The sequence below is a fragment of the Cylas formicarius genome, unplaced genomic scaffold (assembly GCF_029955315.1).
Source record: "Cylas formicarius isolate icCylForm1 unplaced genomic scaffold, icCylForm1.1 PGA_scaffold_10__41_contigs__length_53128322, whole genome shotgun sequence".
In the NCBI taxonomy this organism is placed as follows: Eukaryota; Metazoa; Arthropoda; class Insecta; order Coleoptera; family Brentidae; genus Cylas; species Cylas formicarius.
The window spans coordinates 13,214,864-13,231,332 of record NW_026844214.1 but is presented as its reverse complement, the minus strand read 5'-3'; the positions used below and the strand labels follow the sequence as shown (position 1 = coordinate 13,231,332).

Genomic DNA, 16,469 nt, shown 5'->3' with positions numbered 1-16,469 from the left:
ATTTCCTGAATTTAATAAAATCGATAAGAACGGCTGCCACGGAAGCCAAACAGCCTCAAAGGCTAAATGAAAATTAAGCGCAACTCGTTACATTTAAATAGGAGTTCCTATTTCAACAAACGCAGTACGTTGAAGTAACAGTTTGAATTCTTACAATATTCTGAAAAGTGATTTCATCCGGTTAACTCGAACCAATAAGTACATAATAACTTTATTGCAGTATACTTTGTCTCAAAGTATATCTTTCTTGACTTTTAGTGGCAGTTATCCAAATACCTGCACTTTGCACCATTTTCTTTGTAAGCAGCGATTTCCACACACTTAATTCGTTTTCTCAGAAGATTTAACGAGATCTAGGCATATTTTGAGAAAATATTGCCCCATCCAAACAGGCATCTTGGTTGTTGAACGCCGTAAGGTCATTGGTTAAGCACGAAATTTGACATCTCGCGCATGCGCATGTAATGACTTTCAATTTTTTTTTAATAGTTCATAAGTTCCTGAATTACTGGCATAGGCAGTTTAGTAGCCATATGAGTTAGATATTCATCTCTTCAGCTAACTTTCGCATATATATTGTTCTTAATTGCATACGATTTTAACACTACTAAAGTGCCCTTTCTTGTAACTGGACTCAAAATAAGAATAATGTAGTAACAAATATTCTTAAGTTTTTGTTTTTGTACTTGATGAATTTGATGCCTTTTGTAGCAGGCGCCTGTGTTAGCTTGCGTTATCTATTACAAATATATTTACTTTTTGACTTAATCATCAGAATTGACCATATAGCAACTAGAGATATAGAGGCCCTGCCTATGCTGATAATACAGAAACTTGTGAAGTAACTATGAAAAAAATTGAGAAGGTCGCATGCGCGTCAATAAGTTTGGATTCAGCATTTTCACTTGTTTTTTCGAAATATGCCTAGATCTTGTTCAAAAGTTTTAGGCAAACGAGTTAAGTGTGTGGAAATAGCTATTTACAAAGAAAATGGCGCAAATGCAGGTTAGTGGGTGAAATTTAGAGGCATGAGTGGAAAATAATTACTTTCTCTACGAAATATCACCGTTTTCCGGAATATTTTTTAAAAGAAAATTTTGAAATCAGTTTTGAGAAAGTTCTTTACTTTCCTTTAGATACTGTATCGAACCAAATTTCAAAATAAATAAGAACTAAAAGTTCAGATTTTCACGAAATTATATATTATGACATGATAATTGTTTCGACAACACCGTGTCTTTATCAAATGTGATATTTACAAAATACCTGCTACTATATATACCGAAAAATGACCATAAAACCTTAATTAATTTAATTTAATTTAATTTAATTTAACCTTAATGAATTTAAGTTCAATAAAGGAGAGGTATTTAAATCTAATTGATCGTTAAGCAATACATTTGAATGTCTCATTTTGTTAATCTGGAGGCTTCCAATAAATTTAATTTTCTAATTTTGTGGCTGTGTGTAATATATCAAAATTGTCGTCAAAAATGTGTTTTTCTGTGTTTAAGTGTGAGGCATAATTAGAATCTAGACTATTGTTTTTTATGTGTTCGTTAATGCGTTTCTTGAAGGATCTACCTGTTTGTCCAATATAAATTTTAGGACAAGATCCACATTTCAACCTGTAGACACCTGATTTTTGGGATTTTGGACAATTCGATTTTTTGTTTTTTAAATATTTTCCTATTATGTTGTTAGTTCTGAAAACTATTTTTAAACCACATTTTGACAAATGTTTTGGAACTTTTTCGCTAGGTTCTCCTATGTATGTAATTGTTTTAAATTGTTCGTGTTCTGTATTTGATTTCGGATAAATAGAGTTTACTGTTGTCTGTATTTGTTTTTTATTTATAATTTTATCTATAATGGACGGATTGTAGCCGTTGTTCAGCGCTATTTGTTTAATGATATTAAGTTCTTTGTTGTAATTTTCTGTTGAGAGTGGCGTATTAAGAAGTCTGTGTATAAAAGAGTTAAATGCAGCCATTTTGTGTGTATAAGGGTGATTTGAGCTGTTATGTATGACTGTGTCCGTGTGTGAAGGTTTATGATATATTGAAAAATCTAATTTGTTTTGCACTTTCGTAATAGTCTAAAAAATTAATAGAGTTATCCTATTCAATCTCGATAGTGAATTTTATACGATTATTATTGAGTTAATGTAATTTAAAAAAGAATTCAATTGTCTGTCCGTTCCAGCAAAGCAAGCAAAGCCATCGTCCACATATCTATACCACCATAAAAAACTTTTACTTAAAGGATGTTCTAGTATGATATTTTCCAAATTATCCATAAAAATCTCGGCTAACAAAGGACTAAGTGGGTTTCCCATAATCAAACCTTCTTTAGAGATATTAATCTGTCTATTAAATTCAAAATAATTTTGGTCTAAAGATATTATTAAGCAATCTAATAAATCTTGTTTCACCAACGGGTTAACCTGTTTCCGAGTTAGGGTAAAATCTACTAAATCTATCACATCCATCCAAAGACAATAGTGTTGCGTTAGAAGGGATTTTGATATCTTTAATTTTGTCGATTAATTCAAAAGAATTTTTTATTGCAAATTTTGGTTTAAACTCTGTGTGGAACTTTAAAATATTTAGTAATTTTGTAGACAGTTTAACTGCTGGAGCTGTTACATAAAACACCACTGGTCTAATGGGCATATCTTGTTTGTGTAATTTAACTAAAGAATATAATTTAGGCGGTTGTGGATTCCAAATTTCATCTAGGTAAATTCTACATCTGCTTTCGTTATCTGAAGGCAATTAAATATACATGTGAGCAGTCTGTGCTATATCTTGCTGAACTTCACTATTGTTGACTATTGGTCATATTGAAAATCACTACATTTTTTTTTTCATACAATTATGTTGCTTTCGTTTATACACTCGAAAGTATTTGTTTTATTTTGTACCCTGATGCAATAGGTAATTAGGTAGTTTTAAGAATTATAATATGTCCCTTGTGTTTGTTTCTAATTTAGTTAGACTCTAGTATGATCCGTTCAACAGAAGTTAATTTCGTACGGCAAAAAAAATTATTCAGAACATTTCTTTAAAATTACACGGACACGTTCTGAAAGTGATTTTCATACTTTTACGATTCGGAATTTGCCTACTTATCGAGCAAAATGGCGCTTTCGGGACGAAACTACTATTTCGGGACGATTTAAAAAAATATATATTATTGCAATTTATTTCTAATCGACGTCGAATTTTCTTTGGTGGTAGAAAGTTATTGAAGTGCAAACAATTTGTGCAAACCCATGGGAGCGTTAAGCAGGGGTAAACTTATTTAGTTAGCAGTAACTTTTTGTAATCGATAACAATGGCTCCTCATACTTTCCCGCGGCATCCAACTCAGTCAGCCACCGTGTAGAAACCAATATACATTTTTAAGAATTGTTGCGACACCAGCGGCGCGTAAAAAGTCATTCATTAATAGCCGTGGCTGATTGAAACAAAATCGTAAGTGCTTATAACAAGCATCGTTTCCCGAACAAAACTAATGGTAATGAGATGAGCTAGCGATCTACGCAAGTTATTTGTCTTGTAATTGAAACGTTACCGACCTTTTATAGAACGAAAAAAGATTGATTGATTGTTGATTGGAAAACTCCCATTAAAATGCTAATTTATTTCGCCGCGTATTTAAAGGCTTAATTAATCTCTTTAATGCCACTTGCAAAATACGTTTTCTATTTACCTACGTCGAATCGAAAGACGCCCATTGATCTTAATCAATGAGTCGGAAGTCATTTTCATCACTTGTCGATGTGTGTATGATGTTTTAATCTATAAAAATATCGAATAAATTTGTTTATTATGAGCTGGTTATAATTTCTATACAATTTATATAACAATCAATCAAACCAATGAATCGTTATATTTGAATACAATAACAAAACAAATATTCAAACTTTAATTGTCTTGATAAGTGAAAAAATAAAATCAGTGTTGGATCATCTTTTGATATTTATATATTTATACTCTTGGACTTGTCTAGGATACTGAAACAGTTGCAAGTATTGTTGCTGTTCTATGTCATGTGCCTTTACTATTTTATTAGGACGAATTATTTAAATATACATGGAAAAATTTAGTGTTAGTATTAGTTTTCTTATATCCCAAATATATGGTGTCATCGAAATTACAACAACAACGAATGAATCTCAAGGTTTGAGAGTACCGTATTAATTTTTAGCAAGAATATCGTTAAGTTAATTGTTTGTAATTGGTTTCAGTATTAGTGTTAACAATATTTCAGCACCATTTAAATATGAACATTGTCTTATTAATTTGTCTACTAACACTGCAAAGGTTTTCTGGATAATTTTTGGCAAGAACATTGCTAATCACATAAATGCAAAACCCACAATAGTATATTATGCAACAAGTGCGGTGGGGTAAACGGTATTTGACTCACGAGTTAATTTGACACGAGCGGAGCGAGTGTTTAATAAACGACTGACTTAAAAAGTTTACCGAACGTGTTGCATACTATACTTTTTCTACGACTGTTAGTTTTTGGGTACATTTTCGCAAAACAACGCGAACAAATTCACTGACATGATCGTCAGAATTGACAAACGTCAAAATTCAAAGCGTGGGAAATATTTCCGAAAACATCCGATTGCTCCCAAACCCGTGTGGAAAAATGCCGGAAATGTCCGAAGTGGCTCGGATTCGTGGGAAACGAAATTGACGTAGTAAAGTGACGTTCCCGCACGCTAGATCGGTATGCAATTAGGTATTTTACAGACGAGAGTAGAAAAAATAATTTGTTCCATTATTAGTGTTAATAAGATTTCCCAATAAATATGAAACAACTAATTGAACGCTCTTGCAACTTTGTCTGCCAACATGACAAAAGACTCCCGAATAGTTAATCCAATCCAAACAGAAAGTGACTCTCCACCACTAACTCACTTGAGAATTCACTGTTTCCCAAAAAGAATAGTTCATCTCCCGTTTAACTTTTAGTCGTAATTGTCTTTTTCTACTCCCGTATGTAAAATACCTAATTACCTACCGATCTAGAGTGCGGGAAGCGTCACTTTACCACGTTGGTTTTGTTTCCCATGAATCCAAGCCACTTCGGACGTTTCCGGGATTTTACCTCAAGGATTTGGGAGCAATCGGATGTTTTCGGAGATATTTGCCACGCTTTGAAATTTGACGTCTGTCAATTCTGACGGTCATGTCAGTGATTGTATTCGTGTTGTTTTTCGAAAATGTACCCAAAAAAAATTGATATATTTTTCGTATCAGACATTTACTTACAACCAAAGATTAATTACAATAAGGGTTTTTAAATAAGTATTTCTTCAAGCAGTAAGTTTACTACTTGCTCCTTTCAGATGGCAGTGTTTTGCTTCTGTTTTCACTTTAATCGATGATTCACTCCCTAGCAAATAGATGGCGCGGCAGGTATCCCCCCATGAAATAAAATTTAACTGTACTTCATTGGCACCTTACAAATAGTTCTTTTATATAATTTTAAATGACGTAATCAAATATTGTTTAACTGCATTTGTTAGACAGATTTCAACTAACCACAGAATATGACATGAAATATATGGCGCTAACCAAAGAATATGACATGAAATATATGGCGCTATATGATTTTATTGTCACTCTGACAGTAACGTTCTGACAGTGCGTTCTCTTGTGCGGGATAAGGTTACTAAAATATAGTCTTTTTTTAAATCAGATTTGAATTGAACAAAATGACAACATTAGGGTGGGCTCTACTCCACAATTTGATTATATGACGTTTTTAAAATAACACCCTCTACATGTTTTTACTCAGTTAATGTTCTACACTAAATTTTGGTTTGTTTTAGTTAGTTTTGGTTAGCTGGTTGATTAATTAGCTGAATTTTGGTTTTAAGAAGCCTGAATTAATATTTTCTGTTCTGTTATAATTGTTTGCTACCTAAAAGTCTTTCTGTTTTTGTTTGGTTGGAGACACTGCTTTTACTTTTATTACGAGGATCTATCGCTACGCTGCTATTACTTCTAAATAAATTTATGCTAGTTTATCTAATTTAGTTCGCTCCTACAAGCGCTTTACGTTGTATAAAAACTGTTTATTTATACTGACGTTAGAATCGAGTGATGCTTATAGAATAGCTATTGGGATTTTGCCTACCGGGAAAGGCCAATACAATTTGCAGAAATTGTAGAATGCTTGCCTGAGGCACGGCCACACTTTGTGCAAGTTGATCGTATAACTACGACTTTGTATGGTTGTAAGTAGTACATCAATCTTTTGGAAAGGGGTTTTTGATATTGCGTAAATTAGTTTACAATATCAGCAAATACATGTAGTTTTCATCGGTTTCGGTTACATATTCCCAAAATACTGCAACTTACAGAATTTACAACATTGTCGGCATCATAAATTAGTTTCAAATAGTCGATGTCTCAACACTACCGGCATCTCAGAAAAAAAGATTAAAACAAAACTCTTTCAATCATAGTTTTATTTTTTTATGTTGTAAATGATTTTTCTTTTGTTACATTTTTACTTTTTTTGCTTTATCCATTTGTACTAATTTATAAATTTATTTTAATCAAATGTCTATTTTAACCTTATTTTTCCTGTCCTTTCTCTTGCGCACTTATAATAAAAATAATAAATAATAAAGAAATTGTATGTACGAAATAGTTGTTAGCTTCTTATTTTATACGTAACAATTCTAGTAGGTGCTACTGTTTTTTTATTGTTGTTATTATTATGATCCAGATCTCAACAGCATTTGTAAGTTCTTCTCATAAAAAACGAAATAGAGGCAGCTTTTTGTTGTTGCGTGAGTGTCTTATTAATTATCATAATGAAAAGACCAAGTGTCATTAAAAAAATTGAGTTTTTGAGGTTGAGGAGACGCTAAGCTATTTTTCTTTGTTTGCTTATTGTTTTATTATTAATTTTAAGAATTAAATTATTATTAATTTAGTTATTAACAGTAAAAAATTGGGACTCGAAACTGTCTTTTGAAACTCATACTGAATTTATTCTACAAAGAGCGCAAAGTAATTTGTTTTATTTAATATTCATTACAATTTATACTACATGCATACAAGGACCCAAAATTAATAAATATTTTTTTTATTTAGTAGCATGGTGAGATCCATTCCTGAACATTCCTCTCAAATTGAAATAGTACAGGAAACATTGATTAGTACTCATAATATTCATTTTATTAGAATTAGATATGTCTCATTACACTTTCTGCCAAATTAGTGGTTGACTTGTTTGAAAATACATCATGTGTTTAATATGTATTATATTTTAATTATCCAAAGTCTCCTGTTGAACTGTTTAATTTAAGACATTGTGGTAATTTTTGTTCACTTCTTATTGGACAGCTGTGTCTATAGGTTAGCCATTCTCCTTAAATAAATAAATAATTGACATGACATATGCCATTCTAATAAACACTATATTGTTATAGTTGCAATCTTGGAAATGCATTCATTTCGTAGCATCAAGTTTCTGAGTATTGTAAATGTATCCTTTCTTTCTAAAAGCATAGTTTTTCTTCGAAAGGCGAAATATCAGTTTAATTTTAACACGTCGGTAATTGAACTGAGGTGGCTTTTTACTTGATGAAAATCCATTTATCAAAATCAATAAGAACTAAATTATATAATTATAAAAATATAAAAATATATATTTTGACATGACATTTGATAAAGACACGATGTTGTCGAAACAATTGTCATGTCAAAATATATAATTTCGTGAAAATCTGAACTTTTAGATCTAATTTATTTTAATGTCGGTAATTTTTTAGTTTGAATTGAATTAAATTTTGATCTATCACTAAAAACCGACTTAGATTTTCGATAAATATTTCGCGCACGCAAAACAGACCTCACATAATATAAATGAATTTTAATTGGGTGCGTAATTATAGACTGTAACGAAAGTGAATGCGGCTCTTTAATTCCCGCGAATGTTTGTTTATTTAATTTACTGACCGTCACGCCAGAACAGTTGAGGTAGTCCTAATACGTCGCATTTACGAGTACAAGAAAAGCAAAGTTATAAATTTTATTTTAGTCAATTTTGTATTGGTACCTTAGATCCTATTAGATACGCATTCTCAAATTTTCTATATGCTTAGAATTGTAGGAATCGATACAGCTTCCATATATATTTTCGCAGAAATTAAAGGCTGAAAGATTCACAGAGCCACTATTTTTAAGTTCTGATTAAAATGCTGTTTTTGTGAATTTGCTAATCGTAATTCATGTTCTGAAAATTATTATAAGACCAAGGTTTTTTGTTAATTTTTAAATTCAAAAAGGATCTATCCATATCACAGTCTTGGGAACCTGCACAATATAGGCAATTTTCCACTGCTCCACTGTGTAAGTTAGGATGCAATATAGGACAGCATAGTTTTATAAGACTAATGTTCAGATTGTCGCTGCCTATTGCTTTGGTTTTTAATGTTACTTATATTTATTATATTATTTTACACGCATGTCCCTTTGAAACATTAAAAAAATGGAAATTCTTGCTGATTACCATATTATTAGTATAAAAGTTAATTGCTGCTTGATTAGCAATAATAGGGTTTATTTTAACTTGATTAAAGTAATGGACGATGACTTCGTAACTGTGAATTATGCTATGGGTTTGCCATTACCATACAAGTCATACAAGTGTTGGATATTGTCATACAAGTGTAAAAAAACCAATACAAACAATACAATGAACAACAACAAACACAAAGTTTTATTTTTATTTGTATTGTTTGTGCATTATTTCCTACCGAAAATTGGTTTCTGGAGGTTTTTGTTTGTCTTTTCTCACATTCATTTGTACGATCATGCATTATAATTTTGGGAAAAAAATGAATCCCTTAAGGAAATGAACAAAAATTGAAATAAATATATTTTTTAAATTCTAACAATCAAATCAAAGTTCCCGCATAAGAACGCGATGCTGTGAAGAAAGAGAGCTAATAAACTGTATAAAGCTAAAAAGAAAACAAACTGAGGAAATCCGAAACAAAACAGAGTTGCATGCCTGTCAATGCGAAAGATTACGGATAATTATTTGAGGTCAGAAGTGAATGGATTATTACCATTTATTACCTCGAGCCAATGAACAATCTGTGGGTAGGTAGCCTCCTGGCTTCGGATGCATAACGACGACCCATATAAATTAGAGATTTTTAAGATTTCTGGAGTCGACGAAGCCTTAACTTTACTGACACAGAAATGCCCAGTAATTTGTATCTAATTGACCTGACTCCCAACTGAATTTTTTTTTCAACTCATGCGCGTGTGCTCGCACTCAACATATTCCGTAATTTTAATTATCTTCAGTCGTTACTACGACTGATCGAAACATTTTATGCTGTTGAATGTATAATTACTTTAAACGGGATCGTACAGTTGCGATTTAAGTTGTCTCATAAAGCGACCGATAAATTAGTTGTAAGGAATTGATTTATTGTATTGTAATAGTCTGTTTTCTTTGGAATGCAGACAAATGTGTTAAAATTTACTTTAGAATTAGAATTAATTTCCGTCTGACATTACAGTGTATGAAAAGAGTCAGACGCGGCGAAAGAATAAAAATACTATAAAGCATAAGGGCACGATACTTCAAAGAAATTAAAAAAATCATTATGATTATAAAAACAGCCACTAATTGGATGCTAACAACTCAGGAGTATGCTTATGCCGGTTTTGAAATATCAATTAGTTTGTAAGGTAGAGTTTTGATTTATTATATATTTTTATTGCTTGCTTTATATGTTTTTCTACACCCGTCTGTAAAATACATAATTATACACCGAGCCCTTGTGCGGCAAATGTCATTTTGCCACTTCAGTTTCGTTCCCCACGGTCTGAGCGACTTTTCCGGGATTTTACCGTACGGGTTTCGGAGCAATCGGATGTTTTCGGAGATATTTCCCACGGTTTAAGTTCTGACGTTTGTCAATTCTGACGCTCACGAATTTATTCGTGTTGTTTTGCGAAAATGTACCCAAAAACAACGGTCGTAGAAAAAGTATAGTATGCAACACGTTCGGTAAACTTTTTACTCACTCATTTATTAAACACTCGCACCGCTGCGCTCCGCTCGTGTCAAATAAACTCGTGAGTCAAATGCTGTTTACCGCACTTGTTGCATAATATACTATTTACGTGCAGGTTTGTGGCAGTAATCTAAATTTTAATTTCATTCATTTTAATAAAAAATGTATTACCTTTTTAAGACTTAGTAATATCTTCCCGTCGTATCGTTTATCTTTTAAGGGTGATCCACGTGAGTGACGGCTACCTCTGGTAGTTGCATTGAACAAAATTTTACCAACACCAGTCAACATTTTCAGATGATAGAAATAGTGATAGAGTGATAGTAATGGAGTTTAATATTTGTTTAAGTTTATTTATGGAAAAAAATATAGTGATTAAGCCATTTTTAACTTTTTTGAGAATATATATTTTTCTAAATTACACATTGCGTTAAATATTCTAGAAACAAATTAAAAGATCTTTGCTACCTTTTACAAAAATTTGCATACTTAAATCCATATTATTTAGAGGAAAAAACAACTTAGGAAGTTAGTAAGTGAAACAAAAAGGGTATATGATCAGAATATGATTTTTTTCGGCAGTAAACATACACAAGTTGTTGGCAGGTAGTTATTCAATTAGCAAATAAAAAAAATGTCGAATGCCACCAAAATAATCTATCCCTGACCTATTAATTGTAGAAAATCGATAGTTCCAATAATTTTCAAGATTTTATACAATTAAAATTCCAGTGGTTTTGACAACCTTCCAAACTTTTTAATTAAACAAGTAATGTTTCATCCATTATAAAACCATTTACGTACTTGTGGATCTCTCATTCTGTTGTGATGACTTCCGTTGTAAAGTTATTCCCATATTTTATTAATGGACTGATTACCGGGCTATCGGTTGAATTGAAGAGCGTAATTTGAAATCGGCTACTTCATCACTCAAAAAATAATAAAATATTGTTATAAAATTAACGGATTTAGAGATGGTAGAAGTCACTTTTTATATGAAACACTGACAAACTCAATCGATGTGGGTGAGCCCTATTGGGATCTTCTGCGATCTTGGCAGGGTGTTCGGCAGTGTCGAATGACTCTTTATTTATTATAAAAAAATATGGTTTTGTTGTTGTCTTTTAATTGGTCGAAATCATATTGATTTTAAAACTAAAATTAAAAATTGTATCTCAAATATGTTAAACATTTCAATCGGAGTACTTAAGGGTTCATTTATTAACCAGTTTGACAATATAGATCTTAATGCTTTATTTACAATTTTCGCAGATGATGTTACTTCTTTAATTTCAGATAACTCTGATACAGTTCTGGAAAGTGACTGCAATAAATTGATTATAAAAATTAATAGTTGGTTCCGTCGCCACTTTCTATGCATAAACCTATCTAAAATGACGCTTATGCGTGTAAATTCAATTGGACAACGAAAAGAGCCAATATATAGTGGCCTATATATTGATAGTAATATCAAAAGTAAATTCTCAATGTTAAGTTCTGAAATAAAAACGAACAGGATTATTTTCCGAATCTTGACGCAAGGCGACGTTTTTGATGGAAAACCAAAAAGTCAAAAATTAAATATTTTAACTGTGGCGTCTTTGTGTCTTTATGAAATCTGTTTGTTTTTACAAATAGGGATAATAAAAAAAGCGATATATATAATTTAAATGCTAGAAGTGGTTCTAATCGCTGCTCAAATTTAGCAAATCGAAATTGACTTTCAGTTCTCCTCGAAATGTAGACCTCTCAGTTTTCAATGACTTGCTAAATAACATAAAGACATGCAAATCTTTACAGCTTTTCAAAATTGATTAAAAAAATTATTATGAAAAACATTCTATCGTGTAGAAAATTATTTACAAATTATTCTTTTGAGATTATTATTCGGAATGACTGTTCTTATATAATTATTCTATTCTGCATTAATATCTACTCCTACCGCGCTTTGACTGAACTAGTCATTTGAGAGAAAAAGAAAGGGATGATATTGTCGATCGATTTAATGCCTTACCTTGAAGACCTAAATTCCATATTTTCTGGATTCAACACAAAGAACACATCAACGATTTCAGAAACGCTCGAATTTTATCGGTTCTGGTAATATCCGTTTCGACACCGCGCACACTATCGCAATTCTGAAGATGACCGCGAATGATGAGTGAAACGCGACGGCATTATTTTCCAAAAAAAAAAATTGCCCTAATTCATTTCGAAGGCGCAACTCTTTGCAGTATACGAGAAATATAGCGAATTTGTGTAGCAACAATATCTAAGAGCGGAATGAGATCGTACAAGAAGTGTTCGCACTTCGACCGCGATGTTTTAACTAACAGTTATGCATCGGTTCGCGAAGAAGCGCACTTCTTGCAACAGTTCTTCTTTCGGTTGTAATAACGTTCTTCAAATTGCAATGTGATAGATATTGTCTCCCCACTCCGTTCAAGAGCTTTGTGCCTTTGATACCGTTTTTTCTTTCGGCGTTTGATTTCGGCGGGCTCGCTTGAAGCTAGTTGCACTTTTCGGGAACGTGATTGGTCGAAGATTAATCAAACAGAAATAAGCGATCTGACTTCTCTGTGGGTTTTGAAAAATCGTTTGGTTTCAACTATCATTGGCGCGAGTAGAGATCCGCGAATTTAATATTGTACGTTTACCAACTTAGAAACTTAGCAACAGGATGTATACAGTGGGCCAGATAGGAAACTTTTAAAAGGAAAATCCCCGTTTTTGAACAAAATAAAAACTCGTGTCAGTATCTGGAGCTCAAATTTTATAAAACACTTAATGATGAAAACCGGGTAAAACTGTGCATTTTTTAAAAATCGCTGTAAGTTTTTTGTTAAGGATCATTTTGTGTTTATCGGTTGAAATATAATATTTTTAAAACTAATAGTTTTCGTTAGTTGTGAAAAATTTGATATTTCATATGGGACATCGTGTTAAAAATACCTGAAATTCCCTTTCCAAAAATATTGCATTGCCACTTTACTTGAGAGTTTTGATCAAGTATACTTAAGACGGAGCAACCATAATATCGGAAACAACTGCATGCTGATAGTTTTCGTTAATTGTAAAGTAAATGAAAGTCGGAAAGAATATAGAGATGGCAAGAAATTTGAGTTACGACCTGAAAGAAAACAACCTCTTAAAGACATTTTTGGAGGATTGCGATACAACCTAATTAATAGTGTGGCAATAGTGGCAAGAAGTGACCAAAAAGCTATACATGAACTCCTGATGAGTTACAAGAAACGGTGGTTTTAGGTGGCGTTAAAAAAAATTTACAAAATCAACAACAATCAACAAAATCAACAAGAACTAACATTAGATAAACTCATATAGCTACGAGGGATATAGAGGCCCTGCATATGTCGATGATATAGGAACTTATGAAGCAGTTATGAAACAAATTTTTGAGAAGGTCCAATCAACATGCAAATTTACTGAAAGTAGTGTTCAAAAACATCCATCAGCATTCATGTCTTTATGGTAGTTTCCAGTCCGTTTTGATTGAGAAGTCACCATCAACAAATCTATTTTTGCAACCAATGTGAGTAACTATTAATCTTTTACCTTTTTAGAGGGTGCTTTTATACCAGTGGACCATCCTTGCATGAAAACTCATGCTATTTAGATTTTGATCCTGCCATGTTTTACCAACGGTATATCTTTCATTTACCCGTTCAGGTAACAGATATTCCTGTTTTCCCTTCGAAACTTTCCAACCGCTCTCATATATCACCGTCGCCAGCAGATTATTTCTTCTTTCGTAACGAAAATTCATTTTTTTCAAAGTTTTCCACAATTTCTTCTTATCTATGGGTGGCATGAAGGCATCCTTTTTCATTTCAGATATTATTTTATCCTTTTTTTAAGTAAAATGTGTGTATTATTCTTTTCATGTTTATTTATTACAGTTTTTTTTCTTCCAGCCTTTGGTATATTGTTGAGTGGCCAAATCCAGTCATATTCGAATATATTTCAACCCTTTTTACTCCGAATGTTGGGTTTTGGTGACAAAAAGCTTTGAAAATATTGAGAATAATAGTTTTCGAAATTCTAGAAAGCGGAGTTTTACTAATCCATTTCTCGAATGAACTTTGGCCAACAACTGCGGGAAAGTAACTATTTTAAACACTAATTTGAAACACTAAGGCAACTGCTCCCCTGGCTGCCACTCCCTGGACCTTTGACATGAATCATAGGTGCAATACTACACTAATGGATTACGGCTAAGACCACTCAGTTTTTCAGTTCACTAATGATTTATAACTATCTCGCATTAAGAAACAGAGTAAAAAAATGTCCTGTAAATGTTTTCATAGAATCATAAAACTTTCCATAAAAATATACATTTTCGAAAAACACCGTATAAATCTGAAACAACATTAGTTTTCGTCTATCTCCTTCAAATTTAGTGTTTGAGTTATTATTAGCGATAAAGCGATGTGGTTTTGTACAGTGCTCTATTTTCACGCAAAATATGTCGCTTTCAAAACATTACTAGCTAGCTGTGCTTTTGAGATATAGGGGGGAAGAGAAAATTTGGCCATTTAAGTTATCTTCTATGTTTTAAGCACCCCGTATCGTTATTAGATTTTTTACGTTAAATCCAGTGCAGTAATCAGTTTTTTTTAAATAATTTTTAACATGAGAACTAAACTTATGTTTTTTCAAATTATTTGAAATAAAGTTTTAAGAAAAAAAACGTTTTAAAAAATCAAAACCCATAACGAAAACCTCCTATCCCTTAAAAAGTTTGTCGGAACTCAAAAATTCTTAAACCAAAACACAGCCGACACTTTACAAACTTCTTTGTCCTTTATGTACCAAAAATATACAGGGCGTGCCGGTTATGAGAAAAAAAAAGAGTTATCCTTAGAAAGAAGATTGGCCGTAACTAACACACAAGCGCTTTCTTTCATTTTGCTATTTAGGACGTATCGATAGCTTTTGTTTTCGCGCATTGTATACAGTATGTGCAAGTTATATTGTACTAAGATAATGTGTACAAAATGTCTCCAAAATTTGCAGTTATCTACTTGAATTTTGTAAGAATCTGTAAAAACTGATGGGACATCATCAGAATTTTTTTTTAAAAATGTGGAATTCCTTTCGGGTTATTTTTGGTTTGAAGAAAAATCAAGAAAATGATTTACCGGATTTTGGGTTATAATTTTTTTTTATCTACAGGCAAAAGGTTTAAAGTACCTGAAAATTACCTTTTCCATGGTAAATTATTACCCCCTAATGATTTGAAAACACATCGTTAGAAATTGCTATTACTGGCAGAAAATTTTACCAAAGTTGGAAGTTGGGTGGAGGGCATATTTGTAAAGCACTTTATATAGGATGCACGCAAGGAAAATTTCATTGATTTTGCAAAAGTTACGTAGTGGTTCGCAGGCGCACGATAGAAAAAAGCGTGGTAGCGGCTCCTTTGGAATAAAAATAATTTAATAAAGTCCTCGCTACTCTCGTAGTAAAATAAACTCGTAACTAAAATGGCCCTTCTCAAACTTCTGCATAACTTACTATTAAATATCTCCATATCTTAGAAATTTTTTATTTAACAGTATCTATGTTTCCTATAATTTTTATAGGAAATTATAATAATTATAATAATTCCTTGTAAAATTGATTACGCTTTTAAGCGTTCATTTCTTTCTTCGTTGCAGCCAAGCTAAAGATTATTATCGATCGCCTCTCCTCGCGGAACTTCGCAAAGACAAGTAAAGATTTGAATAATCGGCTGTGCAGACAACACCTTTACAGACTTCACGAATACGTAACCCTGAAAGACTTTGAGAAGCATGTACTTTAACGTTATTGCATGTAAATGACGGATTAAAGCACGATTTTCATTAACGAAACGGCGGATACCACTAAAAGATGAGCGATAAAAACGGTAAAAAAGTGTGTTAAGGTCCGAATGTGACGAAAGAGAGGAAATATTATTACTTCGAACAGTTCCTCGGTTATGGTAATATGCACGTGTGTACTGACTACCGTGAAATCTCACGAATGTGTTGAAATGTTGCACTTAATTAATATAATTGGTCTATTTTCTATAGGAAAATCTGAATCGCCGTAATATATTAATAAAATAATATATATACAAACTTTTATACTAAACTGGAGATACTTGACAACGAAATATTAAGATTAAGTTTAACATGCCAACAATAATATATGTCGCTGGTTTCGGAGATACAGGGCGTTCAATGTTTGGTTCAAAATTGGCGGTTTTAGGTTTTTTGAAATGCCAATTACGAATTTGAAACCTATTTGCACGTTGCTTCTACAGTGTGTCCCACTTAAGAGCTGTACACCTTGTAAAATCTTTATTTATGTTTCGATTTTGATAATTTTTTTGTCTGATAGATCA

At 32.2% G+C, this 16,469-nt stretch overlaps 1 protein-coding gene across 1 annotated transcript in view; it reads right to left on the bottom strand.

Moving 5' to 3' along the window:
• Positions 1-12,207, bottom strand: part of LOC132703739 (uncharacterized) — a 53,479-nt gene extending 41,272 nt beyond the window's left edge. The window contains exon 1 of the mRNA XM_060673182.1: positions 12,093-12,207. Coding sequence (XP_060529165.1) covers positions 12,093-12,112 — 20 coding nt within the window. The 5' untranslated portion in view covers positions 12,113-12,207. The remainder of the gene's footprint in view (positions 1-12,092) is intronic.
• Positions 12,208-16,469: the final 4,262 nt, after the last annotated feature.